General features: G+C 51.6%; 7 protein-coding genes across 7 annotated transcripts; 1 reads left to right on the top strand and 6 right to left on the bottom strand.

The window, feature by feature from the left end:
• Positions 1-109: 109 nt before the first annotated feature.
• On the bottom strand, positions 110-898 carry Z517_09870 (uncharacterized protein; the record flags this gene model as incomplete). Its single annotated transcript, XM_013425778.1, has 1 exon — positions 110-898. One exon carries the CDS (start codon positions 896-898, stop codon positions 110-112), a length of 789 nt encoding a protein of 262 aa, XP_013281232.1.
• A 3,679-nt stretch (positions 899-4,577) lies between these two features.
• Positions 4,578-5,333, top strand: Z517_09869 (uncharacterized protein; the record flags this gene model as incomplete). Its single annotated transcript, XM_013425777.1, has 1 exon — positions 4,578-5,333. The coding sequence occupies one exon, from the start codon at positions 4,578-4,580 to the stop codon at positions 5,331-5,333; it is 756 nt and encodes a 251-aa protein (XP_013281231.1).
• A 911-nt stretch (positions 5,334-6,244) lies between these two features.
• Positions 6,245-7,559, bottom strand: Z517_09868 (uncharacterized protein; the record flags this gene model as incomplete). Its single annotated transcript, XM_013425776.1, has 2 exons — positions 6,245-7,352; positions 7,417-7,559. 2 exons carry the CDS (start codon positions 7,557-7,559, stop codon positions 6,245-6,247), a joined length of 1,251 nt encoding a protein of 416 aa, XP_013281230.1.
• Positions 7,560-9,286: 1,727 nt separating this feature from the next.
• On the bottom strand, positions 9,287-11,619 carry Z517_09867 (uncharacterized protein; the record flags this gene model as incomplete). The annotated part of the gene is made up of 9 exons (XM_013425775.1): positions 9,287-9,622; positions 9,685-9,781; positions 9,832-9,992; positions 10,063-10,163; positions 10,250-10,673; positions 10,736-11,000; positions 11,063-11,154; positions 11,214-11,529; positions 11,591-11,619. 9 exons carry the CDS (start codon positions 11,617-11,619, stop codon positions 9,287-9,289), a joined length of 1,821 nt encoding a protein of 606 aa, XP_013281229.1.
• Positions 11,620-13,050: 1,431 nt separating this feature from the next.
• On the bottom strand, positions 13,051-13,644 carry Z517_09866 (uncharacterized protein; the record flags this gene model as incomplete). The annotated part of the gene is made up of 1 exon (XM_013425774.1): positions 13,051-13,644. One exon carries the CDS (start codon positions 13,642-13,644, stop codon positions 13,051-13,053), a length of 594 nt encoding a protein of 197 aa, XP_013281228.1.
• Positions 13,645-14,983: 1,339 nt separating this feature from the next.
• Z517_09865 (uncharacterized protein) lies at positions 14,984-15,468 on the bottom strand (the record flags this gene model as incomplete). Its single annotated transcript, XM_013425773.1, has 3 exons — positions 14,984-15,019; positions 15,081-15,238; positions 15,288-15,468. The coding sequence occupies 3 exons, from the start codon at positions 15,466-15,468 to the stop codon at positions 14,984-14,986; spliced, it is 375 nt and encodes a 124-aa protein (XP_013281227.1).
• Positions 15,469-16,086: 618 nt separating this feature from the next.
• Positions 16,087-22,011, bottom strand: Z517_09864 (uncharacterized protein; the record flags this gene model as incomplete). The annotated part of the gene is made up of 1 exon (XM_013425772.1): positions 16,087-22,011. The coding sequence occupies one exon, from the start codon at positions 22,009-22,011 to the stop codon at positions 16,087-16,089; it is 5,925 nt and encodes a 1,974-aa protein (XP_013281226.1).
• Positions 22,012-25,453: the final 3,442 nt, after the last annotated feature.

The following is a 25,453-nucleotide window of genomic DNA, read 5'->3' as shown; positions in this document are numbered from 1 at the left end:
AGAATTAGTGGCAATACACTTCCTTTCCCAATCCTGGCCCAGCATCGCAATTAGCACTCTTAATGGGTTGGTGCCTGGTACTAGGGCACCCTTTTCACATACCGCCATCTCATTTCAAAAGAAGGTTGAACCCATCTTTTTCAATTTGGTCGATCACATCTCTGATCACGAACCAAGGGCTCGACTGATATCGCGTCCACCAAGCCTCCAAACCTTCAAAGCCGTCGAACAGATTTATGCCGTAGAGATCTTCCATGGACGTCTTGGCGGCCGCGGCCGTGATATCTGCAAGGGTGGGCCGGTCGGCGCCAACCAGACTGACTCCCTTTGAACATGTATTGGTCCAAGACTGCAGTGTCGTCAACAGACGGCGGTATTGAACTTGAGCGTCCTCCCCCGCCTGAGGGCTCTGCTGTTCCTCTGTCATTCCACTCCACCCAAGACTGAATGCCGTGAGGTGTCGAACATAGACGTTGCACCAGGTCAAGACTTCGTTGATGAGTTGGACGATGTCCCTGACTCTGGCTGCTTGGAAGGCGTCGTCACCCCGCAGACTGGGGTGCCCGTCCGACGCTGGAAGTAGGTCTTCCAAGTACTCGAGGATGCTGCTGGACTGGGCGATGAATTTGCTGTGGTTGGAGGATTCGAGGTCTTGTATGCGCAAGACGGGAAGTGAGAAGCCCTTAGGTCTTTTCTCGTGGCCTGGGATGGCATCCAGAGCCAGATCTTGGGACTTTAGGTCGACAGTGCAGGGGATCAGAGTCAGCCCCAGACGGTTGAGATGGTCGGCTGTTACGGATTTCGCTTTGACGTAGTAGGCAACGCGTCGTGGGAATATGCCACCAGGCCAGACCCAGAGAGTTCGGACCGAACGTGAAGCTGTTTGATCACGGGCCATCTTGGCAATGCTGGTCTGCAAATGAATAACTGGCGAGAGAGGAAGAACAGAGATAGACAGACAGACAAGGCATTCTCGATGGTTCGGAGTTCATTGTACCTTTTATAAATCGGTTTGCTCTGCGTGCCTCGCTGACTTTTGCATCGACGGAGAGATTTTAAGAGTTCGACATATCTCGGGTACTTTGCGGCGTTTGGCCGCAAGTAGTTGTCACGCTCTGGCAGAGACATGTTTCCCTGCGGAAGGCGGAGATCCTATGTCTCCGAGAATCTCAATCCATGAGCTTTGGTGCCTTGAACAAGTTCTGTCGCTGCCATTAGTCGGCAGAACGCACGACTCATTGTGGATCTTCCCGGGGAATGAGGTCACGACACGCGCATGGGGTCTTCATTGAACGATTCTTCCGAAGCGTCGTCCGCTGGCGTATATAATGCTTCTACCGGTCAGGCGTAGTACCTAAAGGTGGAAGCCGTAGACCGTATATTTCTAACGAAATGAGAGAGTAGAAAGTTAGTTAAGTTTAAACGCCATATGATGAAGGCTAGATAGCACCCTGAGCCTTACATAGGCTTTGCGTATGACTAGCTCGAGACTTCTCGCAGTAACTACCTAAGCCCCCGGAGAGTTATCTCCAGCTTGACTTTGCCCCTGTTCCCGCATGACAGGCCAGTAAGTAGGGCCGCCCTGAGAGGTAGTAAAGTCTTGCTCCTAGTGAAGTAGTCCTCGAATCATGTCATGAAGTTTCGTCCATACGGCCAAGACATGCTCAGTGGGCCTGACCTCGAGAGTCCCGGATTGCTATACCGTATGTCTCCAGCAGGTGGCGGAGATCCAGTTCCATAGTAATTAGCACCTGCCGTGGGGGTGTTACGTTGCTAAAATGGGCCGTAATCGAGCGCCAATCCTGCTGATCGAGAAGTAACTTTTCACGAAGAAGAAGGCTTTCAAGCAGCTGTACCATTTGTCATTGTCATTTTCTTTTTCCTGCGTAGCAAAATGGTCCGGGACAGAACATACGACAAAAATGCGAAATCCGAGATAAAGATTATGGTACAGGCCATCTTTGTAGAAGTCCGGATTCTTTCGTCGAATACGATGGGTAACCCCCCAGGCATGTATGGACCAGCCGAAAGGCGACGTTATCAAAAGAGCCTATCTATGCAGTTAGAATTTTTGTTGGGATGGAAACGAGCCCGAGAGCGATTTTACCTACTTCTGTAAATGCGAGACACTATACCAGACACTAGGAGCTCATCATGCGAGACTAATGTATCATAAGATAGGACTTTTCGAAATCTGCGGAGCGCATCAGAGTAACATGACATGATCTCAGATATCGTCGCAGATTCCGGACTGACTTTCATCAGAATCACTAGTGAGGTTACCCTCAAGACTGGAACAAGGGCTTCCGCGCGGTGCGTCGATCGGCCAGTGATTTAAGGCAGGTGTAGCACCCATGAACCGCAAATATAGCGCGGGAGACGCCAAAAAATCTGCTCTTCCTCGATTCGGATACCGGCGGGGCGGAGCATTGTGAAGCCTAGACTGTCGATGTTGTCGTTTGTCACATTCGGAGCTTCTGATGGATAATGGTTGTTGTCCTGGTTGGCAATTCGAATGATTAACGAACTTTTGTTGACTGATGATAGCCCGGGCAGTTTCTACCGGTATACAAACACTGCGAACAAGCTGGTCTCATGAAATCACACTGAGGAGAATGTGATCAGTACCTGCATGCTGATGCATAGATCGATGACTTACGCCGATCTTGTGCAAACGACAAGCATAGCAGGCGGCGGACTTCTTCGGCATCTGGTCTGATAGTCGGGACTCAAACTATGCAGAAGGCGACCTCAGACTTTGTGGTGTTGAGGTGAGGAGGCGTCTTTTTTTCATTTCCGCGGGGATCGTGTATAAATCTGCAAGCTTATGATAAGCGACGAAAGTCGATGCTCTTGGCGGTCACGGCTGCCATGTTTGTACTGACTCCTCAAAAGAGTTTCATGTATCAATCTTGGACACAACAAGATAAGGGCGAGCAACCGATCGTCACGCAAGGTAACGACTGTTTGGCTCATCCTCTGTAATCGCCTGGTCTTTTACACCAGAGAAGCCTGTTGGAATATGCTCAAGCAAAGAATGTGGTCATAGAGCACGGAAAAATGTCGACGAAGGCATTTACGCAGGATGTCGGATCATTATGCTGGCGTTACATTAGGCAATAGTATGCCAAGATGGAAGCCCGGAAGCCCGGAAGCGCCAACTTTAGAGGCTAAGAATATATGATTTTGTCTCAGAATCCTCACCAACAATTACAAGGGAGCATTCCCCTGTGGCGCAGTATGTTGTTCCTTGCAACAACCCGTTCGGAAAAGTTGTCACTAACAAAATCTCAGATTGGCTAGCGCGTCTGACTGTTAATCAGGAGGTTGGTGGTTCGAGCCCACCCGGGGGAGTTTTTTTTTTTTTTTTTTTTTTTTTTTTTTTTTTTTTTTTTTTTTTTTTTTTTTTGACGTTTCGTTTGAAGTTCGATCTCCGTTCTGGCCGATGATGACAAGCCTCAGGATAAACCGCTTCGTTCTTTTTTGATCTTGTCAGGTGCCAGCATCTTTCATCAATGCCTCGTAGTGTTTGTATTCCTTTACGTGACCACCTCACGCGGGTGAGACCGTCAAGGTCAGGGTGGCTTGGAAAGAATCTGGCGGCATGACGGACGTCAACGGCAACGGCAACGGCAACGGCAAGAAGTCCCAAGCAAATAACAAATGCGACCACTGCTGTAAGGTACATCTAGTTGACGAGAGCTGGAAGTTACGCCTTGACCTCATAATCATTAGAATCTGGCAAGTCTGATAAGAACGATGATATTTAAGGAAGAAGCTAGGACTGAGCAACAGAGGCTCCGCAGCCTTACCTGTACGCTTGGCGGTCACATAAGAAGGCAACTGCCTGGGACAGTGAATCTAACTAGGCAGTGAATGGTACGGTAACCGTAGGAGGCTGGATGCGCACAAACACTTGCGAACATTTGACCCCTTTTCGGTTGTTGCATGAACCGAGAATTTCAAAATCCAGGTTTCGCGAATCAAATCGGTCAATCCGCGATGGCTCCGATATATGTGCCTGCGCCTGGGATGGCTGCAAGGAGAGACTTGTTTTAAATGACCTTCCCCTACATTGCGAGACGCGGCATAACATGAAAACAGGCTTCGGTTGCAAGGATTGTGGCTACATTGATGAAGCGAAAGATAAAGTCCACTCTCATATCCTTCGGGAGCACGGACGACAGGAAGAACCAACTCGAGCATCCAGGGGCATTCGCCCTCTATTCACGCACACGATATCAAGAAAGTGACCCCGTCTGCGCGTGACATCCCACGGGCCGGATTCTGGACCAGAGGCAGGAACAGCACATTTCAGTCAGCTGAGAATTCCTGCCCGGAGTGTGGCACCCTCATCGCACCATACACGAAAACCGGCATTATAGAACATCTGCGTGAGAATCATGAGATAATCGTCGATCTGAATTATATATAAATACGCAACCGCTACGCTGCCCGCCAACGTGTCCAGCCATTAACCGATACATCCCATTCGGTGACGGATCTCGAAGAGCTCGAACCGCATGACACCGATGAAGATGATAGGATGAATTGCTGCGACGGAGATGGGGAAGATTATGACGAAGCACAAGAAGAAACATCAGAGAAGTTGTTGGCTGTTGACGGAGAGTACCGGGAGCGTATTCCTCAAGGCACTGAAACAGAGATGCAAGAGTCTATTACGACGTCCAAATCGACACAGAATCGCATCCCAGAGTGTCTACGCGACATCCTCATGGGTTGCATTAAAGAGAAATGTGTTGGGGATGTGGAGAAAGACGCTCGAGACGTATGAGACCAGGACTCTCGCAGATGGAGAATACAGAGTCAATAAGAACTTACCGCACCGCCCAATAAAATTCGACCCAGAGGATATTGTCCACGCTAAGCGTACTGACGTTGGCTGGCATTGCGAAGTCCCGCAGTGCGAAGCGACTTTTCCTGGAACTTTGGCGATCGACATCCATCTTCAGTCGCACGGTACAATAATCAAGTGGTATTGCGGTGACTCCAGCTGCTATACCGGTGTTGAGAGAGCATTCAACGATCGTGCCAGCTTCGAGTTGCATGTAGCTACTGAGCATATGGGCTCTGAATATAGCACCAAAGCTGGGCGTCGAGTTCCGAAGGATGATGTGCTATTCACCACTCTTTTGAAGTTGCTGAAATTCAAACACTTGCCGCTCGACCAGCTAGCGGGCAAAAACGAGATAACGAAAGCACCGACAGCCTCAATCGAAAAAGAGGTCGACGTGAAACGTCGACAAGAATCGGAAAGTGATTCAGACGATGAAATGCGTCAAGAACTTCGCGCATGGGGCCAGGTTTGCTAAGTTCACAGGCTTGGATCAGTCGACAACCCTAAGTTTCTCCAGCACACCTCTCCGTACATACACATCACAATACTCGGTACACATCACACATCTATATTCATGTCCACATCCATGTCCTTGGCCATGACACCCGAGTGCCGTTGAAAATGAACATGAAAATGCACAAATAAAAACCATACCGCCCCCTCTCTCTCACATGTCTACCTCGTTTCTACTTCTGTCTCTGTCTCTTACATACGAGGTAATTACAGCTTTAATATTTACACAATGGGCTGGGATATTGACACTGTGTCCAGCTATGCATCACCGTACTCGGGACTCGGGACTCGGTTCGTCGGGATAATATGCGTGTCACCTGGTAAATGCTCCGACGTATCATTCGGCATCACGTGCCTAACTCCGTACGGCGTTAGTAATACATCAATTAATGCCCATACACAAATCCTGCGTTCTATATCGAAATTCCAAATGCACCATGCACGCTCCACACAAGCAAAAGAAATATGGTCCATTTTTAGTCTTCGTCCAGGTACAGTCTGAGAAGCTAAAGATACAATATGCCATATAGCCAAGAAATGGAGACGGGGGTATCACATCTCGAGGTCAACATCCCAACAAGATCAATCGCAGTTCTTGTCCACTCCTGAACCCAGTGCAGTGCAAAGTTGTTGAGCCCCATGTTGCCGGACATATGCAGACGTAAAGTTTCGCAGTTGTTGCTCATACCATGCAAACTATCTAGTGACGGGCCTTTCAGCATTCATGCAAACAGAGCAATTGGTCTCGCCCATGCATCTCCCAGAGTTTTCACCTATCCAAGGCCCGGGGAAACCAACAAATGCCAAGAAGCCTCTCGTCAGAATTATCATAAAACTCGTATCATTATCGTTGCTTCTGGGGGTTGCTTCCCGTCATCTTCCAGCTTCAAGCTGCGAGGGCGTAGGCAGGGCTTCCGGAGCCGCCGTTTGTGTCTGGGCTGGTCGACTTAGACCTGGTATTCTGAAGCCAAACCGTGGTCTCCGTGACGACTGAGTATCGACGCCTTCGTGACCCGCAGCCGTATTTGAGCTTGGTAATCTGTCTCCTTGCTGCCTCCGACTTTGTTCTCGATTTGACTGATCTGTCCGCTCCGCACGTACCACAAGTGGAAATCCATGTCGATCGCGATCATGATACACGATGCTCATAAATCGCCCCGGTATGATCATTGCCGGTCTTCGGCCTGGTCGACCATTTCCGATGATTGAGAATGCCGTTGGAGGCGGCTGCAGGTTTGTTGGGTGCACTTCGGCACCTTCGGGTCGAGGTTTGGGGACGTAATAATCCGCTTTGCAGAGAGGACAACAGGCTCGGCGTGATGTCAACCAAGGATCAACGCAAGAGGCGTGGAATGCATGGCCACAGTGTAGCCCACGTATATCGTCGTCATCGTCGATATTGTCAATACAAATGGCACAAGCATCGCCGGGGTCAGGTAATTGCTCGGGCGGAAGGGCCGTCTGGATGCGTTCTTCGTCTTCGTCCTCGTCATCGTGACTGGTGACTTTGTGTACGGGAGTACCTGGTGTCACCGTGGATTGATTAGATTTGGGCCGGGACGGCGTAACTGGCCGGTTTTCCGTGTCACTCTTTTCAGCCTCTACAAGCTCTGGTTCGCCATGCTCGGGCGTTTTCTCCTCGGACGAAGTGTTTGTTTGTGCATGTGCCAATTCCTGGGCTTCCATTTCCTTTGACTCTTTGGAATCTCGTTGAGCATTGTGTATGCTAGCCGGTCGAGAAGCAGTAGTAATCCCTCCAGCAGTGGGCAGGCCTTCATCGGCACGATTCGAACGCCAAGTTTTGTATTTGGTCAGAGGGAATTTTTCGTTGACTTCCTCGATGGTCATGAGCTTCTTCTCGCGCCTGCGGCGGTGTTGTCGAGGCATCGCTGCGAGATCCACTCCGTCCGGATCTTCGCCATTCATGCGCTGTCGATTGCGCTGGTTATATCGGAAGCAGTATTTGACACCAACGATAATCCTGACAGGCACACACACAACAATATTAGATGATTCAGAGATGCCCGAAGTTAACTGAGGCTCACCATAAGTTTGTAAAGACGACACCAAAGCCGAGAGCGACGAAAAAGAGTAGTGGCGAACTAGGACCAGAACCTCCATTGCCACCAGGGTTCCCCGTTGGGCTCGCAGTGGACGACGCCGTCGTAGTTAATGTTGAAGAAGCCATCTTAGATGAGATATGATGGCGCAGAAAAAGTGTTCGGCAGGGTCGACGTAGTCAATGTGCAGATGGCGGGTGCGCAACCGGGTGCTGATGGGAGCATCTAAGCTGTGCCGGCGACCACGGATCCAGGAGGAAAGCACTGATTATCCCTCGAACCAGTCGTAGATGGGCAGAGACATGAACAGGAGGACAAAAAGGAGAGATGACGAGTCGCGAAGGATAGGGAGGAGTAGGTGGCGATCGATTTCGATGTATGCAAATCCGTAATCGACGAGGAGTGACGGAACGATCAATCGAAGCAAGGGTGAGATTAGGATTGGTCCTCGGGCGCTCCAATATGGGCCTGAATCCTCCCTCACACACGAGGCGGATTGAGTGACAAAAGGTTACGAAGTGAAGGGGGAGGCTGTTTCAAGGGGGAAGAAGCAACCTCTGCTTCGGAGACGGGATTGGCCCAGATGGCGGATGTGCAGGTCTTCAGTAGGGCGGTTTTGGATGCAGCATCCCCAATTAAGATGAAGGAGGATGTATTGCGGCTGCTGTTGCAGAATGATAGAAGATCGAGGTTAATGGGAACGGGATGAACGAGGTAATAGTGATGCAGGAGCTGGAGAAGAAGAGGGTGATGGCAGAGGGTGAGGATGGCGCAGTTGGCAAGCTGGTGATGGTGGTGCCAATGCTGGTTCACGAGACCAAGTCCGAGGAAAGACTGCGCGCGCGCGGGGGAGAAGAGAGAATATTGAAGGGCTGGGCTGGGCGGGAGAACTGCAGTGACTGCGATGCTCACACCTGCGGAAATCCGGTTTAGTTAAAGAAAGCTACTCGGCGTCCAGGTGCCTAGCACTGCCTAAGTTGTTTAGTGAGGTCCTCGGTGGTCCTCCCCAAGCCCTGGCTTGCCTGGCTGCGGGATGGCCGGGATCCCTGCATCATGATTCATTCATACTTTCTTCTTCTTCCTGCGCCACATCCACATCCACATCTTCTATACCGAGTACTTCGTAAGACATTTGATTGACCAAGGAACAATCGTTCGATCATTCAATATCTCGATGAAATCCTACTCACTCTCTTTCCCAGCACAACTTCCTCGATACAACCTTGCCCTGACCACCGCCCACTCCCCCTCGATCCCTACGGCCACCCTCCGTCCTCACGCCCTTGTCGCCACCCGCACCTGCGGCACGGAAACTAGAGACCAACGCCCACGCCTTCCCGGCCTCTCACGAATCACCTCTCTCGCCCACAGCCGCGGCTTGCGACGCCTGCGCACTTGACCTGCCTAGGTGCGAGCTTGTGTCTCTCGCTTATTCCCCGGCCCTTGGCCCTCCAGTGCTCGATATTGGGCGATTGAGTCTCTGGGATTCGTCGAGGATCACTTGACCCTACAACAATTTGTACCTTGCTCTAAGCGGGCGCGGGGTTTTACAGCGCGGTGCTTGTTGATCAGTAATAATGATGTAGTACGCAATGGATTCAAAACGACCTGGCCATAGCTACAAGTAGCAATTGTTGCGTATCTCTGGCAGCCAATGTGCGTCAAACCATCTTGTCCCAGCCACCCGCTCCAGATCCGGATTTGAACACAAACCATCATCCCCTCCCAAGGGAAATGCTCCGATGATTGGGTCTAGACGCTGTTCTTCTGGCATCGCACAACACATCAGCCCTCCCAATATTTGCTCTCCACAAGAAGTTTAAACCACCGAGTGCTGGGCACTCAGCCTTCTCGGTCAATATGTAACTTTGCTTCCTTTGCGATATCCGCCTTCCTCTTCGACATCGTCGTCCAGTGCATTCATCTCCTCTTCCCTTTCATTCAACCCATGGAATAGGATCCAAATCAGGCATCCAGCGCAGAAGCTCGCAATGCAAAGTCCCACAAACATCCACAGGATGGCAGGGTCATAAGCCACTGGCGTCAGTGCCTCTCCTAGCGCGGAACCAAACGCATTGGTAAGGAGATAGATGGATTGCACAAAAGACTTCATGCTCGGGGGAGCCTTTGTGTATGCGTACTCCAGACCTGTCACTGAGGCGAAGATTTCGGAGATACCGATGAGCATATACTGTGTCGGAGTGTCAGCCTCTGAACGTCGGTACCCAATGCGCGATCTGGTTCTCCACTTACAGCCGGGGCTTGGATCGCAATGTGCACATTGTTGCCCTCAGCGACGCCATCGACAAGCGACGCGTCGCACAGTGGCTGCTTATAACACGGTCCGGAGCTGTGGCGTCCCGTCAGCAAGAAACTCCGTCGCCCGTTCCGATCACTTACCTGTAAATTAGGTGCTGCACAATTGCGGCGTACATCATGGCAAGGGACGCGATCCAGAATCCCAAGACAATTCGATTGATTGGTGGGAAAGGGATGTGCATCTTTCTCAAAAGAGGGTAGACGAATCTATCCAAGATGGGCACAAAGACAATTATGGAGATCTCCAGGCAGACTCGTGAGCATTCTCGTTATCTGAGAAGGAAGGTTCCCTTCCCAGAGCCGCGTACTCACCGGATCAAAATTCTGCATCAAGTCGTTGGGAATTCCGTGTCCTCGCATCTGACCGGCTTGGGTGACAAAGTTGCCACTGAATTGTCCGTAGACACACCAGTCTAAGCGTGTAGCATCAGCATGTTTTCCTCCTTTGCTCGATGTGCAAAATGAAATCTCAATCTTTACTTTCCAAGGGTGAACTTACAGATCGGATAGATGACAAAGACCCGGCAGGCGACCAGCGCTCTCTTCAACTCTTCGATGAAATGGTCGTTCCACGGGACCGTCTTGTGAATGCCTCTTTCCGCCATCCAGCTCGGCTTCGGCGCATTTTGGTCACGGTGCTTGATCATGAGCCAAACTGCCTTGAACGCGTCCGTGATGATGGACCCCTGGGGTGGCCGGACGACGTAGATGTTGCGCCCCATGATGAGAACCGCGGTGCCGGCGCAGAACATGCAGAAGCAGAGCAAGTACGCGGACCAGAAGCCGACGTCGCGTTCCATGTACGGCGTCGCCAGGAGAGACAAGGCACCGATGTTGATGCAGGTGTAAAAGATCATGTAGATCCGCTGGATGGTCACGGCTGGGTCGATGATGATTCGCTCGCCTTTCGGAGTGGTTGACATCTTTCTTGCGTCAGTATTCTCCTTTTCGCCCAACTATGACCATTGAGTGCTCGGCTACTTACGACCATTCTCCTGCGCTTATACTGGTCCGCAATCAACGGGGCAACATTCGACTTGATACCTCCAGTTCCAATGCCGATAACGATGATCGCTGTGATGAACCCGCCGAGGCCGGCCCCATTCTGCAGGGAGACCGGCAATGAAGTCGTAAACAGGATCAAAAGCCCAATCAGGTAGACCACGCAGAAGTAAAGGATGGCTTTGTACTTGCCCAGGTACTGGTCGGCAACGATCGCACCCAGTATTGGTGTGACGTAGCAAAAGAAGCTGGTGTGAGGGTTAGCTACAAAATTGACAGCAGGGTGATGATGAAGGGAGGCATTTCTCACTTAAAGAAGGTAGTCAGTCCTGTTGCGCCTTGATGTCCCATTCCCAGGGCACCTCGTCCCTGAGATCCATCAAGCGGTCGCTGTACATAGTTCTGTCAAGACGTTAGCCAAATCTCCGCGTCACTTGGATACGCGATGTGAGTGTCCTCACCTGGAATATACCCTGGCAACCGTAGAAGGTGAAACGCTCACACAGCTCGACAAAAGCAACCAGGAAGGTGGAAAAAGGGAGGCTTTCGCCAACGTGACGCAGATGTTTCTTCTCGTGTTCGTTTGGCTCCAATCCGTCTTCGGTTTGGCCAATCTCGGTATCCTCGCTCGGGGAATGTGGTCCCTCCCTGTCACCGATGAAGCCGTGCTCTTTAAGAGTTGGGAGTGCCTTTGTATCTGCCGTGAGTGGGCCCCCAGTGATGTCGTGGATGGCTTTCACAGAATCATCATCCACTTTGTGTTTCTCCCCGTGCAGTCTTGGAAGGGGTTTCGGTCAGATTGAACATGGATTAATTGAACTGGTTGGAGGATACGTACTGAGCGGCCGGAAACTCGTGTTCGGCCATAGTTTGACTTCAGGACTTTCTCGTGTGATAACTGAGGTGAAGGTATATGCAGAGGAAGTAATGTACGAGAGAGAAAAGGATGTAAAGAGATCATGAGAACGTGGAGACCCAAGGGGATTATCAGACGCAGGGCGACAAGATGCGGAACTCGACCAAAAGCACCAACCTCACAGGGTATGTCCCCCGAACATACATAGATTATCATACGACTATGCATGTACTCAACTCGCAGATCTGGACAGAGGTCGGCCATCGTGATAACGACCCTGGCCAGGAACATGAGCCGCCACAGGAGGGTTGCAGGGTGCCGAGAAATCCACCAATACCAGGCATTGCAGTTGTAAACATCTACTACCCTTCGTTGCCACGGATCGTACGTGCTCCATCTGCCAGGATGGACGATGCGATAGTCGATGCAACAGTGACCCAGTGATCGTCAAAGCCCACCACAGGTCGTGGTCACGAAACGGCTCTTGGCGCAGCAAACGTCGATGCTCGTGGCATGATAGCAACGGTCAGAAAAGCTTCCCATTGCTTGACGTATACCAAGAAATCCCAAGAGATAGCAAGCGAAGCGATGAAAATGCTTAACGGTGCAGTGCGGTGCAAGGCAAATAGTGTAGTTGGATGGTTGTGGTGATTTGCCGTCGTCAAGATGAACATCAAATGCCAAGCCGGATAAAAGGCACCAGCAGCCGACAATGATGTCATTGTTGCAGGACGAGCTTATGGTTGGTGCGCCGCCCTTCCACCCAAGGCATGATCGAAACGGGCACGTGAGGGGCAACAGTGCGAGGTCCTGACATGGTGTTATCGACAGGTATCCGCACGCAAGTATTTCGGAGACAGGCTGTACATAGAATAAACACAAAGAGAGACACGGGAAAGCATACCTTAAAAAAAGCCAATATTGCTTCTAACCAGTAATATTCTGAGCATATCTCCCCACTGTCTCCTCCCACCAAAGAGGACCTCCCAACATTCCCCTGATCCACGGCCCTTCCTTGCCCCCTGAAAATCCCTACAGGTGAATGTCTTCTTGGTGGTAGAAGGCGCCGTTGTTGAGTTGATTTGTGCCAAAGAGATTGGTAGGTTTCTACTCGTCAAAGTGTTGGATGAGATGGCTTGCTTTGGAGCATTCTTACCTGGAGGCTTTTGAAGAACGTTTGTCGAGGTTGTTTGCAGAGAATGTGGAGATCAAGGTCTTCTCAAGTAACGCCGTCTTATAGAGGATCCAGAATTCATAGCCTTGAGATCCAGAGTGTAACATATGTCAGGTTTCCTAGTACCACGGAGCTCTCTTCAGAGACCAACTAGTTATTGTACATACATAGTTGTGAGGACCCTGAGGACCTTCAACATACCACACCACCACCCCCTGGCCCCCCTTCCCTACGCCGACAGGCTCGCCCAGCCATTCTTCCAAAGATTCTAGTGAAATTTGGAGCAAGCCGGTGGCTCATCCCACGAGAACCAGCTATTTCGAGCTGGAGGAGTCAGACACCACGACTTTGGTGTCAAAAAGTCCGACATGCAACACTCCGCCTTCTTCCATAGATTGAAATCGTCTATCAAGAGCCTGCCATTGTAATCCCTAGGTTTGGTTCCGATCTCATCGTCGAAGAACTTGAAACATTCCACGGTGAGACGACAGCACTGCTCTGGGAACGGTGATGTGGCAGATCGAGAAACAATTGAATGGTTTTGAGAGTTTTGAGCCACAGAGATCGTGGCTAATCGGCGTCGATGAATGTCGTCTTTGATGGCTGTGTAATTGACCTCACTGTCCAGGACTAAAATTCTCCCCTGAGATTTACTGCGCGATGTGATCTTGGTGTTGCCATCTCTCGACCCATAATTCCCTGTTTCTGAAGGCCAATCCGCCTCGCAAATAATTGAGCTTTTGCAATCCCAATCTGGATGACCTAGTGGTGTGCAAAGCTGTGGCTCCGATGATGCAGCTGAGACTTGCTTGACGATGGCAGCAAGCATCACCAAGATGATAAGGATAGAAATATTCGCCATCACTGTGTTGATCAGCAAGGACGAGCTTTTGAGGTCGAAACTAGCACGAATGGTTCAGGTTGGTTTGAGGTGTTGTCAGAGCCTGGAGGCAGAACGGGTGTTGGTAATTTGCGAAATGAAGAAATGGTGAGCAGAGTCGCTTTCTTAAGTAATGCTCCCTTACAGAGGACCTTGGCTCATTCGCAGCAGGTCCTCAAGCTCAGTGACGGTAAGGTTTTCTTGGTCTGTGGAACAGTTTGCAGGGACATGGCGACAGAGGAAGATTCGTTTGGAACATTTTGGGACCTAGAGCAAATGCCGATGGCTCTTTGAGATCATTCCAATCGGCGTGCAACGAAGATTGGTTGGCGAAAAGTCCTGAAGACAACTGACTTTGGGCCGAACGCGACTTGGCTTTCCGTATCCTTTGGTACTGTGAGCAGTTGTCGACAGGTGTTCTTCACAGGTGTTCTTCACGGGTAGGATATTGCAGGTCTTGATGTTGCAATAACTCAGGTTGTGATTGATCTGATAGTGAAGGGGCGGCATTTGGCACAAGGTTACAAGACTCTTGAAGACCGCGGGACCTCTTTGCTGTCTGAGAGTTGAGGAGATATCTGAAATTGGCTTCCGCTGGAATTCCGCTGGAATTCCGCACGATTTTGTAGGAGTGAGGGTAGTGGTTGGTTGAATTGAAGACAGTTGTATTCTTTGACTTGAGGCCGAGTTCAGCTGAATGTGTGGTGCTCTGTAGGACTGACAGCAGTGGTTGGTTGTGATTGTATCCTTTGGCTTGAGGTTGTGATGCTCTGTAAGACTGAGAGCAGTGGTTGCTTGCAATTGAAGAAAGTTGTATCCTCTGACTTGAGTTTGAATTCGCTTGGGGATGCGATGCTCTGTAGGACTGAGAGCGGTGGCTGGCAGTGGTTGAAGAAAGTTTTGCATTTTTTGACTTTGGTTTGAGTTTGGCTTGGAGTGAACGCTCTGTTTTGACTGCGAGCAGCGGTCGACAGAATGTGGTTGAGAGACTTTGAATTTCTGAAGGACTCCTGATTGATCATGGTGTGGTGTGCATGCTCTATTTGACTGCGAGCAGCGGTCGACAGAATGATGATTGATGTGTGAACTCGTTGCCAATCCAATGTACCCAAGTCTTCAAGCCATCTCTTTCACACAGAGGAGGGGGGGGGGGGGGGGGCGGGGTCTCTTTTGCCTTGGGACAACCAACCCAAGTTTCCACCGAGCGCCGCGTGGAGGCAGAGACCATGCCCGGCATAAGAATACAAGATAATGATGGGACCCGCCCCTCTGTGTAATAATAATGCAAAATAAAGGCGCAACCACGCCGCCGAAAAACCAACTAGCGAGTTGGGGGCTCGCTGGAGTGAACATCACTCTGTAATATCCGTTAGCATTCCAGTTGCCTGCAACAAAATCAGACATGAGAATGAACTTACCCTTCCTTCTTCCTCCTCTTCTTCCACCTCCGCGACCTCGGACGGCGCCGCCTCCGTCCCGGGTTCTCCTCGGGCACCTACCAGATCCAACGGCACTGGTAGGGGAGGTCTCTCCCCAGGAGGATTCTGGCTCCTCCGAGGCCGCTCTGTCTTCTGGACTATCTAAGTCCGCACTTTCTCGTTAAACAGGAAAGACAAAACGCCCACCACCAAGGACAACACCGCCAGGACAACCACCCATTGCATGGGCTTCGTCCAGGGTGAGGCCTGGGATTGGGGCGGAGGCGAAGTCCCGGAGGACTGGTCGATTCGACTGTAGAACACCGGTTAGCTTCATATATGCGTATTTGACATAGATGTTGAGCGACTTGACGTACCTTGGTGCCATGATTGCTTCCCGAGGAAAGGGAAAGAAAAGAGGGAGAGAGCGCTGGGGTGCAGACAGGTATATGTACTGACCGCGGCCGCCGTAAACTATACCTGATTGAGATAAATGTAAGCAAAAACCCACTATGACTTGGGAGGACTGGCAGGTGCAGTCGGATCGCCAATCAGAGGGCGTCAGTTCCAATATCCGTCACCGCTATTGTAATTTACGCATCACCGTAGTACATATATGTTGTCACCCGCCTGTAAGATATCCAAAGGTGGCAAGAGTGTCCACCACGGAGCAAACGAACGTGAGAAGAGAAAGAACCAATCCTGACAAGACTCCAAGATCATTGTAGAGAATGATGATTGATTGTCAGAACTATTTAGGCCGTGTTTGTATCATGCACCGACGCATGAACGCCAGAGAATGAAATATACGTATAGCTATGCGAGCATTTTCCCGCCTTCAACCAAACGCCAGTGATGCTTGCACGTCCCTCGCCTCCAGCGCCTTGCAAACAACAGGTCATTGTGTGTACAAAAGAAAATGAAAAAGGCCCAGGCTCCAATCGTTCGAGCAAATTTCCATAAGTCGGTCATAAAGCATAGACACATGAGAAAGGGTAGAATAAAACTAGCGCTGAGATTGTGTTCTTTCTGGTTTCGAGGGACTGCCTGGGGGCTTCGGCGTTGGCTCCTCTTCGATGTTGATCATTTTGGTCGGCACGGGAGTGATATCCATCTCGATATCTGCAAAGGTGGTGCCCGGTTTCGGAGGAAATATGACGGGAGGTGTGATCTGGCCGCTGGGCGAACGGACAGTCTCCTGCTCAGGATGTGAATGCTGCGAGAGCTCGAGTTTCTTCCGCGGTTGGATCTCTGTCAATGCAGCCACACTGGGTTCCTCGGGAATTTTGAGATTCTCCATGCGCTCTTCGAGAACTTCCAGAGACCTCCGGAGACTGTCTGGCTCCGTTGACCTGTCCTCGCTCATGGAAATGACGCTTCCCCGGCTGTTCGTGCGCAGCATTTCAATTCCAAGTTTGGATGATGGCCGGGGTGGTTTACCGAGAGGTGACCGCGCTCGCACCTGGACGTCGCCCAGTTCCTCGTCTTCGTCATCTCCTTCTTCCGCTGCTCCAATGGCATGGTTCATGTTCTTCTCCAGTAGTTCTCGCTTCACTCTGACAGCCTCCGATGACTTTTGTCGCCGAGGGGTCTGAAGGCCATATCCGCCAGTGTCGTCGGTGCAAGCACTTGGGGGTGCAGACTCTGTATGGACAAGATGAGGATAACCAGACTGGATATAAGGCCGCTGTCCGAGGACAATATCGTCGGAAATTCCTAACCCGGCCTTTGCCCACTCATCAGTAGCGGCTCGAGAAACAATGACCGGAACGTCATCACTCTTGAAGGATTCCAGATCACTAAAAAACCCGCCACTGCCAATCGAATCTTCCCGACCTGACCCTCGGTATGATGAGTCGGGCATTGTCGGAGCCAGGCTCGAAGCAACAGAGCTGGGACTGTCTTGAGTAGGTATAGGATCGAATCGCGTGTTGAGATGTGGGATGGTCAATGGAACTGCCATCCGGAAGTCTTTAGGTGCGGGTTTCCAGGCACAGTACTTGGCTAACATCTCCGTCAACTTTTGGGTGGTCGGCGGTTTCTGCATGAGAGTGTCGAAGTGGTGGACTTCGGGCAGATCTTTCAGATATCCTGTAATGCAGACAATTGGAGTGCTGGTATTGGCACTCTTTGTGTCTCGAATCATGCGAGCAACGTCGACTCCGCTGATGAGGGGCAGCTTGAATTCCATAAAGATGGCATCGAACTGAATCTGGCTAATAGCAAGTCGTAGAGCATCAGGACCATTGGTTGCGGTGATCGTCCGGCAGCGCAACTTCTCAAACAGCCTCTCCATTACCATTCTGGACACCGGATGGTCCTCACAGATCAGGACATCCAAAGGTCGATAGGTAGGGCCTTCAAGAAAGTTGATCTGCGACAGTCTTCTCGAGCTCTGCCGCCGGCGTTGCACCTTGAGGAGCGCCTTCGCTTGTGCCGATTCATTGTCTGAGGACGATGGTGAAACGTCTCGGACGAGCAGTTGGCTCTTGCGCTTATGATGACCAGGAACGAAAGGTTCTCGCTGAGGGGCCTGTCCGTCACTTTCCTGTGAGCCGACAGTCTGCGACCTTGTGCGTCCATTGACTGTCGCAGCGCGAGGTGGAGGCATCCCTTTTGCGGGAGAAACCGAAGGCATCCGAGCAGATTTGATGGGAGATGACGTTGCCGTCGGTCCGTGTTTGACGGCATCGTAGGGGATATCAAAAAAGCTACTTGGAGCAAGAGAACTGCTTCCTTGGGAGGAGCCAGACGTCTTTCGTCTATCATGGTGCTGCGCTGTGGAGAACTGAACCAAGAGGGGTGAGGAAGGCTGCGAAGGCCTGCTGGGGGACGAGTTGGATGTAGCCAGGCTCGATGGAGAGCCCGGCCTGTGACCCTTGCTGATGGACAGTGCCCGCTTAACTGGCATCGGCATCATCGGACTGCCTTCAAGGGATGGTCCTGGGGATCCTAGCGCTGGACTGTTGGCGGCAGACATAGCTTGCGAATGCGCATAGCCTCTAGCTTGAGCTTGCATTGCTTCTTTCCTCATCCTCTCGACTATGTCCTTGTTGGCCTTCTCCAGTACGGGCAAGTTCTTGAAGGTGAAATTGCCAAAGTCGTCAGCGATGACAGGTTCACTCAGCCTGCGATTGCGGGAATCGCGTACCAAATGGGGAGGAATATGGAGAGGCATGAGGCCACGCTTAGCAGAACTTGCTTGCGTTCTGGCTCGGAAAAGTGCATCGTGGGGACGATTGGGATAGTCCGAACCATTCGGCGTTGTACCTGCGGGTGAAATTTGGTCTTCCAGTTCTTCAGGGAAAGACGACAGGGTGGCCCCACGCGAATCAAAATACTCGGTGTCCTCTGGATGCTCTGGGTTTGGAATAAACTGAGCTTCATCTTCCAGGAGCGTTTCCCAGTGAATGTCAGCAAACCAGGGATGTGCTTGGATCTCAGCGCCACCGCTTGGGTACTTCTCGTCCTTGTTTGCACCCAGCCTTTCTCTCGGGTCGAGTTGGATGAGCTTGTCAATGAGATCTCTTGCTTCTGGGCTTACTTCGACTTCGTCGTCCTCGGGCCAGGCAATTCTCCGATTTAGAATATTGTCAAATACCTTCTCCGGCGTCTCGGCGTTGAAGGGTGGGAAACCATAGAGAAATTCGAACATAATGCACCCCAGAGACCACCAATCACACATTTCATCCTGTACGGTGCCGTTGATGGTCTCGGGAGCTAGATAATCCGGGGTCCCCACGAAACGACGATCACTTTCTTCAGGCTCAAACAATGGAGGAGCCAACATCTGAGAAGTCAGAGGAGCGGGTGCGGTCTGAGAAATATTACTCATCGACTGTGACAGTGGGAAAAGATCAGGAGATGCGCTGCCCTGGCTGTATGCTTCTTCTTCGATTTTGCGCGGGAAAATCTGAGGAGGGGATTCAATGTCTTCCTGCACGCCGAGCTTTTTGAAAAGTTGATGGAGATCGAAGCTTGAGCCACTACCACTATCGCTCCGATAGCCGGAATTCCTCAACGACGTCTCTCGGCTTAGAGAGCTTTCTCTATTCAGGCTGAAGTAGGATGGTTGATCAAGACCTCCGGTAAAAGCAGGCGTCATGAGAGGTGTCGGCGCCGGCGAATGGGGTCCCTGGTAGTCAAAAGAGGTGGATCGCGAGGTCGGATTCGACCCTGAACCGTTCTGAGTGAATGGCCCCTGCTTCAAAAGATCGGGGACGGCTTCATCGGGCTGCTTCAGTGCACGTTTCTGTCGACCAACAAGACCCATACGAGACAGACCAAAGTCGGTAAGCTTCAGGTGTCCTTTGGAGTCGATCAGAAGATTATCTGGTTTCAAGTCACGATGGACGATCCCTCGAGAGTGCAAATGTTCGACGCCGAGAACGACTTCAGCGATGTACTTTTTAGCCCAATCCTCACTCAGACCTCCAAGGATCTTCACGAGGGAAGCGCAATCACCTCCATTCAGGTACTCCATCACCAGATAGAGATAATCTTTGCTGGAGAACGTCCAGTACAGTTTGGCCACAAAATCGCTCTCTCCCTGCCACATCATGATTGCACGTTCGGCCTTGACATTGGTGACCTGATTCTTTGCAATCATGTCGGATTTGCGGAGTACTTTGATAGCGAAGTATTCACCCGTGATTTTCTTTTTAGCCAGATACACACTTCCAAAGGCACCTCTGCTAATCGGTTTGATAATCTCAAAATCCTTTATTGAGGGTGGTTGTGCCCGCTGTTGTGGGTGAGAGATAGAGTTCAACCTGGGTGAAGCAGGGGTCTTCAGATCTGACGAATGCATCGACGACTGTCTTCTATGCAGATTCGGAGCATTGGTGGGAGGCACAAATTCTCCAGCCGTCAACAAGGGTGACACAACAGGTGACTGGGCTATTTCTCCGCTGGGGATTCTAGATTTGGTCATCCGCAATGGTGACGGAGGTGGCGGCGGGTATCTTCCTGGAGACTGCTGGCGATGAGGGGAGGCCGAATTAAGGCCATGAAGATGCATGCTTCGTCTCTTTCTGTCCCTGGATTGGGCGGTCCGACCCTGATCAGATGCAGAAGCTGGAGAGTCAGTGCGCCAATTGCCCGACAAAAAAGAAGGCGGTGGGAGACTACTGTCGCTGTCGTTGGCATCCTCAATGTACATAGAACGTCGGTTCGAGATGGGTTGGGGTTGAGAGATAAGATTGCTCCGGTGAGACTTTGGGGTGGGACATTCGATTGGGCTGCTAGAGCCGGTCGAAACTGCCTGTGACGACGATCGTCTTTTATCATTCCCCATGGTGATCTGGGGCAAGTCTCTAGGATTTCTGAGGGCAGAAGCCATTGATTTTAGTCCGACGTAAGATGTGCTGCGACTGGCTTCGGGCTCAAGGTATTCGATTGGCAGGGCTTTTGGGGTCGGCTCCATATCTTCTCCAGGGTTTTCGAGAATGCCTTCCAGTGCAGCCTCGTCTTCAGACTCGCTTTCACTGGAAGACAATGCCTCACCTGCTGCAGCCCTTTCCGCTTTGATCAAAGCTTCGTTTATACACGCATCCACCTCAGCCATGTATTCCTGCCGTATGCGCTCGGAGTATTCCAAAACATTCTGATATCGGTGAACGGCCTCCACCTTGGCGCGAGCCAGTTTTTCGGTATCCGCACTCAAGGCGGCTAAGCCAGGCTCGTTATCCAGGCTGCTTGGAGGTTGCCATTGAATGATTTGGGAAATTCTGGATTCCGACTGCGGAGACTGAGACTTGAAGTCATCTTCTGCCGAGCTTTTGCTGTCTTTGATCGAGGGCACATTGATCTCCATAGCTGTGTCGCACAGGTCTAGAATCAATTCCACGATGCGCACCAACGGTCGCCGGACCACAAACGAACGAGCCCGGGTATGACCGGGGGCGGTCGTGGAAGGGCTTCGCGATCTCACCGGACTGGCACTATGAGATGCTGAAGCGGAAGAGACGCCAGTTGAAGAGCTTGGCGAAGGGCCAATCGGCATACCCTTGTACTCGGGGCTTGAAGGAGGGGAGTTCTCGCCGCCTGAGCCACGCCCTTGACGAACCTCAAAAGCGTCGAGCACTTTGACAATTGCGTGTCTATGTTCCGAGAGATTTTCCTGGACCATTTGCACATCCATTTCAGCCTTGTGTTCTTGCACGCAGAGATCCGAATGCTTCTCGAACCACCATGGGACAATCGACCTCTCGCACACTCGACAGAGTATGGGAAGGGGTGGAGGGTGATTTTCGGGGTCGTTAGCCCCGAACTCTGCGAGCTCGGTGAGATATTTTGCCAGAATCTCTGCGCCGACTCCCAGGGTTTCCACGAGTGCTCGAGGCAGAGCTATTTCAATGCGGATGGGCTCCTGGGCTGGCTGTAACATCCACATGGTGTGCGACTCTCCCCCAGACGTCCTGTCGTAGACCATGATTCCTTGACCCTCCAACTCGAGGGTTGCATTTCCACTCTCGTCAGTTTCAACATTGTCCTCGCTCGGTTCCTCGCCGTCATCTGTCGGTAGCATGGTGCCCATATCGGAAGAAGGGCCAACCTTGACGGCAAATTTGACAAACTGGCTCTTAGAATCATTCGACTTCAGAGCCTCGATGGCGGATGCAAAGATGTCAGGATTGTCGCTGATGAACTCGGAAATCTTGTGACCTCGAACATGCTCGAGATCAGTGCCGACAACATCGGTCCAAGAGGGGCTGACCCAACGAATATGGCCATCCAAACTGAGATCAAGAATAATGTTCCGGGTTTGTTCGGCCGCCTCTTTGAGCTCCTGGGTGCCTTCCTGGATATCCTGGCTGAATGACCTCTCCATCGCATGCCGAGTCATGTCGTTGCCATAGCCCTCGGCGTTCTTGATGGCCGTGATTATCGGCGGCTCCAAGTATTGTTGCTCGGCTCCATCCTGGGCCATTACTCCTGGTGCAGGAGGAACGGTCCCTAGAGGACAAGTCGTGGACGGAGGGGACAAGGACTGGGGAAAGGGCAGAGTCCTTTATGACTTTTGACCCACCATGGAGCCAAAAAGTCCCCCGTTATCTTGACATCTCTGGCAGAGTCGTCAAGATGATCCGGAGCTGTTGCGGATAGAGAGGAGAGCGTCGAAGGAGGAGGAGTCGAAGGAGGAGGAGTTGAACGAGTGTTCTGCGTGCGTGTCGAGGGTCCGAGGGGAACGGTTGAGGAGAGGACTGGTGGCGTTTCACGCGAGGAGAGCGGCGTGTTTTTTTTCTCTCTGGGGGTTTGTTGGAGGACAAAGGCGAAGACGACTACATCAGAGGTAGAGGGAGACAAGGAAACGGCCACACATTGGCAGTCGAGGTAACGAACGATTGTGATAATTTGTCGAGGGAGAAATTTGGGCGAGAGATGATTGAAGCTGCGATGTGGTAATGGAGGAGCGGAAGGAAATACAGCGCCAAAGAGAGAAAGGCTCAGTTGGTGCCGCCGCTGGGATATTATTTTTTGCAGCCAGTAATCGAAGGGGTTCGTAGGGAAATAGTGGGACGGTTGGCGAAGGGTTAAAAGGTAGGCACTTGCAGGGTAAAGGCACAGGGCAGCTGGGTGGTCTGAGAGTCTCCCTCGTAAGGGTGTCTCCCTTGTTAACTTACAAACTGTGTGAGGATGGGGGGGAAGGGTGGAAGCCAAAGCGCCTCCAACCTACCACCTTGCAACAGATGCTTTCTACTGGCTGCACCCGGGCTGCAGATGCCGGTGATCTCGTTAGGGCGGTTTAGGGGGTGGGGCTCGCTTTCAAAGCATCGAGGCACCCAAGAAGAACCCAAGAAGCAGCCCCGAAGACTGATCCCAGGAGCCAAGGCAAGGGCCCCCAGAGCCCTTTGTGCAGCTGCGTGTCAACTCCAACTCCAACGTTCCCCTTCCCTTTGACTGCGCCCAGCTAATGCAGACCAGTGCGTTATTCCTGTCGCCGTCTCACCAATAACTCCTTTTTACTCACCTCTCCTCATCGGCACATCGAGTCCAGCAAACCACCGCTAAACAAAGATTAACTCAACATCCTTCCTAGTCCATGCTAGGATCTCGTGTCTTCCTCATCCAATGCCATGTCTGTTTCTGACCTGCAACGCCGGCACCTGGCACACGCTGCCTCTGGAAATACCTGCCTGTGCTGCCCCCCTCGCTCAAAGGCTCCCCTCGATGCCCGCCCTATTGCGAACCCGACAACCCTTTTCGACCCTCGTCATCGCGAGTCCATCCGCCTGTTCTGACCGTCTGTCTTTGCTGACAGTCCGTATTCCTGCTCGCTCTCACTCAGTCGCTGGCTCGCCCACCTCTCCCCACTTTTTATTTTCTATTCCGTCTGTTTGTTGACGGTTTGCTCGGCTACAGCATAGCCTGCCAGGCCTGCCTAATGCCTTTCCCCTTAGTATCTCCCCCTCCACCTCAGCAACGGCACAGGCGGGAATAGGAAGGTCTATTGCGTCGACGCGCATAACATCTCCGAGATGACTGACCCGGAGAGAGAAAAAAATGGACATTGTTTCTGATGCAATGACAATACAATGTGGGTGCCCCATTGAAACATTTTGGACAGATGAATAGGGCTGCACCGACCTGCGAACGCACTTCGTCATCGACCTCAATTAGGGCCCCGTGGCCATGTACGACACGTGTGCACCCTGTACGAGGTACATTCTGGCTGCCCTCGAACTTCTCAAGACGATGAAACAAACAGGCAAAGACCACTGGTCCAATCAGCCCCTCTTGCACTCGAAGGATGCGTGTCATCTCTCGGGCCCTTGTGCTGCAAACACCCCTTGTGCGACGTATTCCTTCCCACCTCTCGATGCAATCACTCAGATCTCTCATAGTCTTCACAACCTGGTGACGCAGGGTGGTGCAACCATGAGGCCGCGCTACATAGCCTTGTCGATAATAAATTCGGGGGTGCAAGGATGATGGAAACAAGACCTTCAGGCCGATTTCACATTGTCTACCGATGCACTCCTTGAGCTTTTCTTTTTCGAGCGTCAACTCGTTCTCAATGTCCAATCCGGAACTGCTGCACTCCCTCCATGAAGCAGTTTTAACTTCACAGATGCGGTTACAAGGGCCTCAGCTGACCCGTCACGCCCGTCTCCTCGGTTGGCAGGGTTCAAAAGAGGGCGCCAATCACCTTTGCTATCTCTGGCTGCACTACTGCATGAGAACTGCGTTCTTTTTTTTTCTGGCACAGCAACCCTCGTGCTCTACACTTTTTGTCTCCCCGTGTTGCCGGTGTGTAGTGCTTGAAAAAGCGTCGGACTAAGGATGTATTCTTCCCTTGTTCCCGCTTCCCACACTCGTACAGGGTTAACGATCCTTCAATGGACAAGCCTAGAAGCACCATGGAAATACATTGCACGAGTTTTCCCCAAAGTTTACCACGGGAACCGCTTCTGACCATGCGTGCCATGACCACATCCGAACCCTGAACAGTTTCATCCCAGATGTTTGTTCTTGAACAAACAGCACGTGCGTCGATTCCGCAACGAGAGCGTTGGTCACCAGCACCACCAAGACAACAGGCGCCGGTGACGTCTGCATTATTCACTGTCACGTCTTGACAGTGGGCGTCGAGTCTCTTGCATACGCGCTGTACTTGGGACTTGCACGTGTAGGTAAAGCTCAGTCAGTCACATATCACTCAGCAGGTGGAATCAATTCTACCCAATGGGATTCCAACCGATGCCGACGGCTGTGCCTATGCATCCTGGTCTTACGGAGTGAGTGAGTGAGTATTAAGTACGAAGGATTCTCGGCCCTGGCGATCACCCCCCAACAATAAACAACCAACAGCTAAATGAATACAAAAGAGTCGTAACCCCGGCAGCTGACTCCCCTGGCATGCAAAAATGTGGCATGGATGACGATGACAAACAGACATGGCCCTACGAGCATGCATCCGGAGTAGCGCGTTGCTTTACTTTACAGCAGCTCTTCTTGGAGAACGCATTTGGTCAAGGAGAGAGAGTTCTGATATGTGCTAGCCAGCCAGCCGGACGGGTGGCTTGGGAATCCAATTCCTGCTCTTTTTGGGGGGCGTTGGCTTCGTCTCGCTTCGCCTTGCGGGATCGATACGTACTGGTCCCAGAGACCCATGAGTTTGTTCCTCGTGGTAGGACATGGTTATTCTCATTCTCGTCCACTTTCTCACCGTCTCATCTGTACAAGTAAATGTACTCACAAGATGTGATTACATACATACATCCACCAAAAAGGGGGGAGGGGTATGTTCTATACCTCGTCCTCCCCTGGTCTTGTCTTGTCGGCCGCTCAACCGCTCCAACCGCTCAGACTACTATCCACTGCGCATGGTCAGGCAGGCAGGTGGCCAGGCAGGATCAGACCCATGATAG

The sequence above is a fragment of the Fonsecaea pedrosoi genome (assembly GCF_000835455.1).
Source record: "Fonsecaea pedrosoi CBS 271.37 unplaced genomic scaffold supercont1.6, whole genome shotgun sequence".
Taxonomy (NCBI): domain Eukaryota; kingdom Fungi; phylum Ascomycota; class Eurotiomycetes; order Chaetothyriales; family Herpotrichiellaceae; genus Fonsecaea; species Fonsecaea pedrosoi.
Note: the sequence above shows the minus strand (reverse complement) of the source record. Positions and strands in the feature narration are given on the sequence as shown.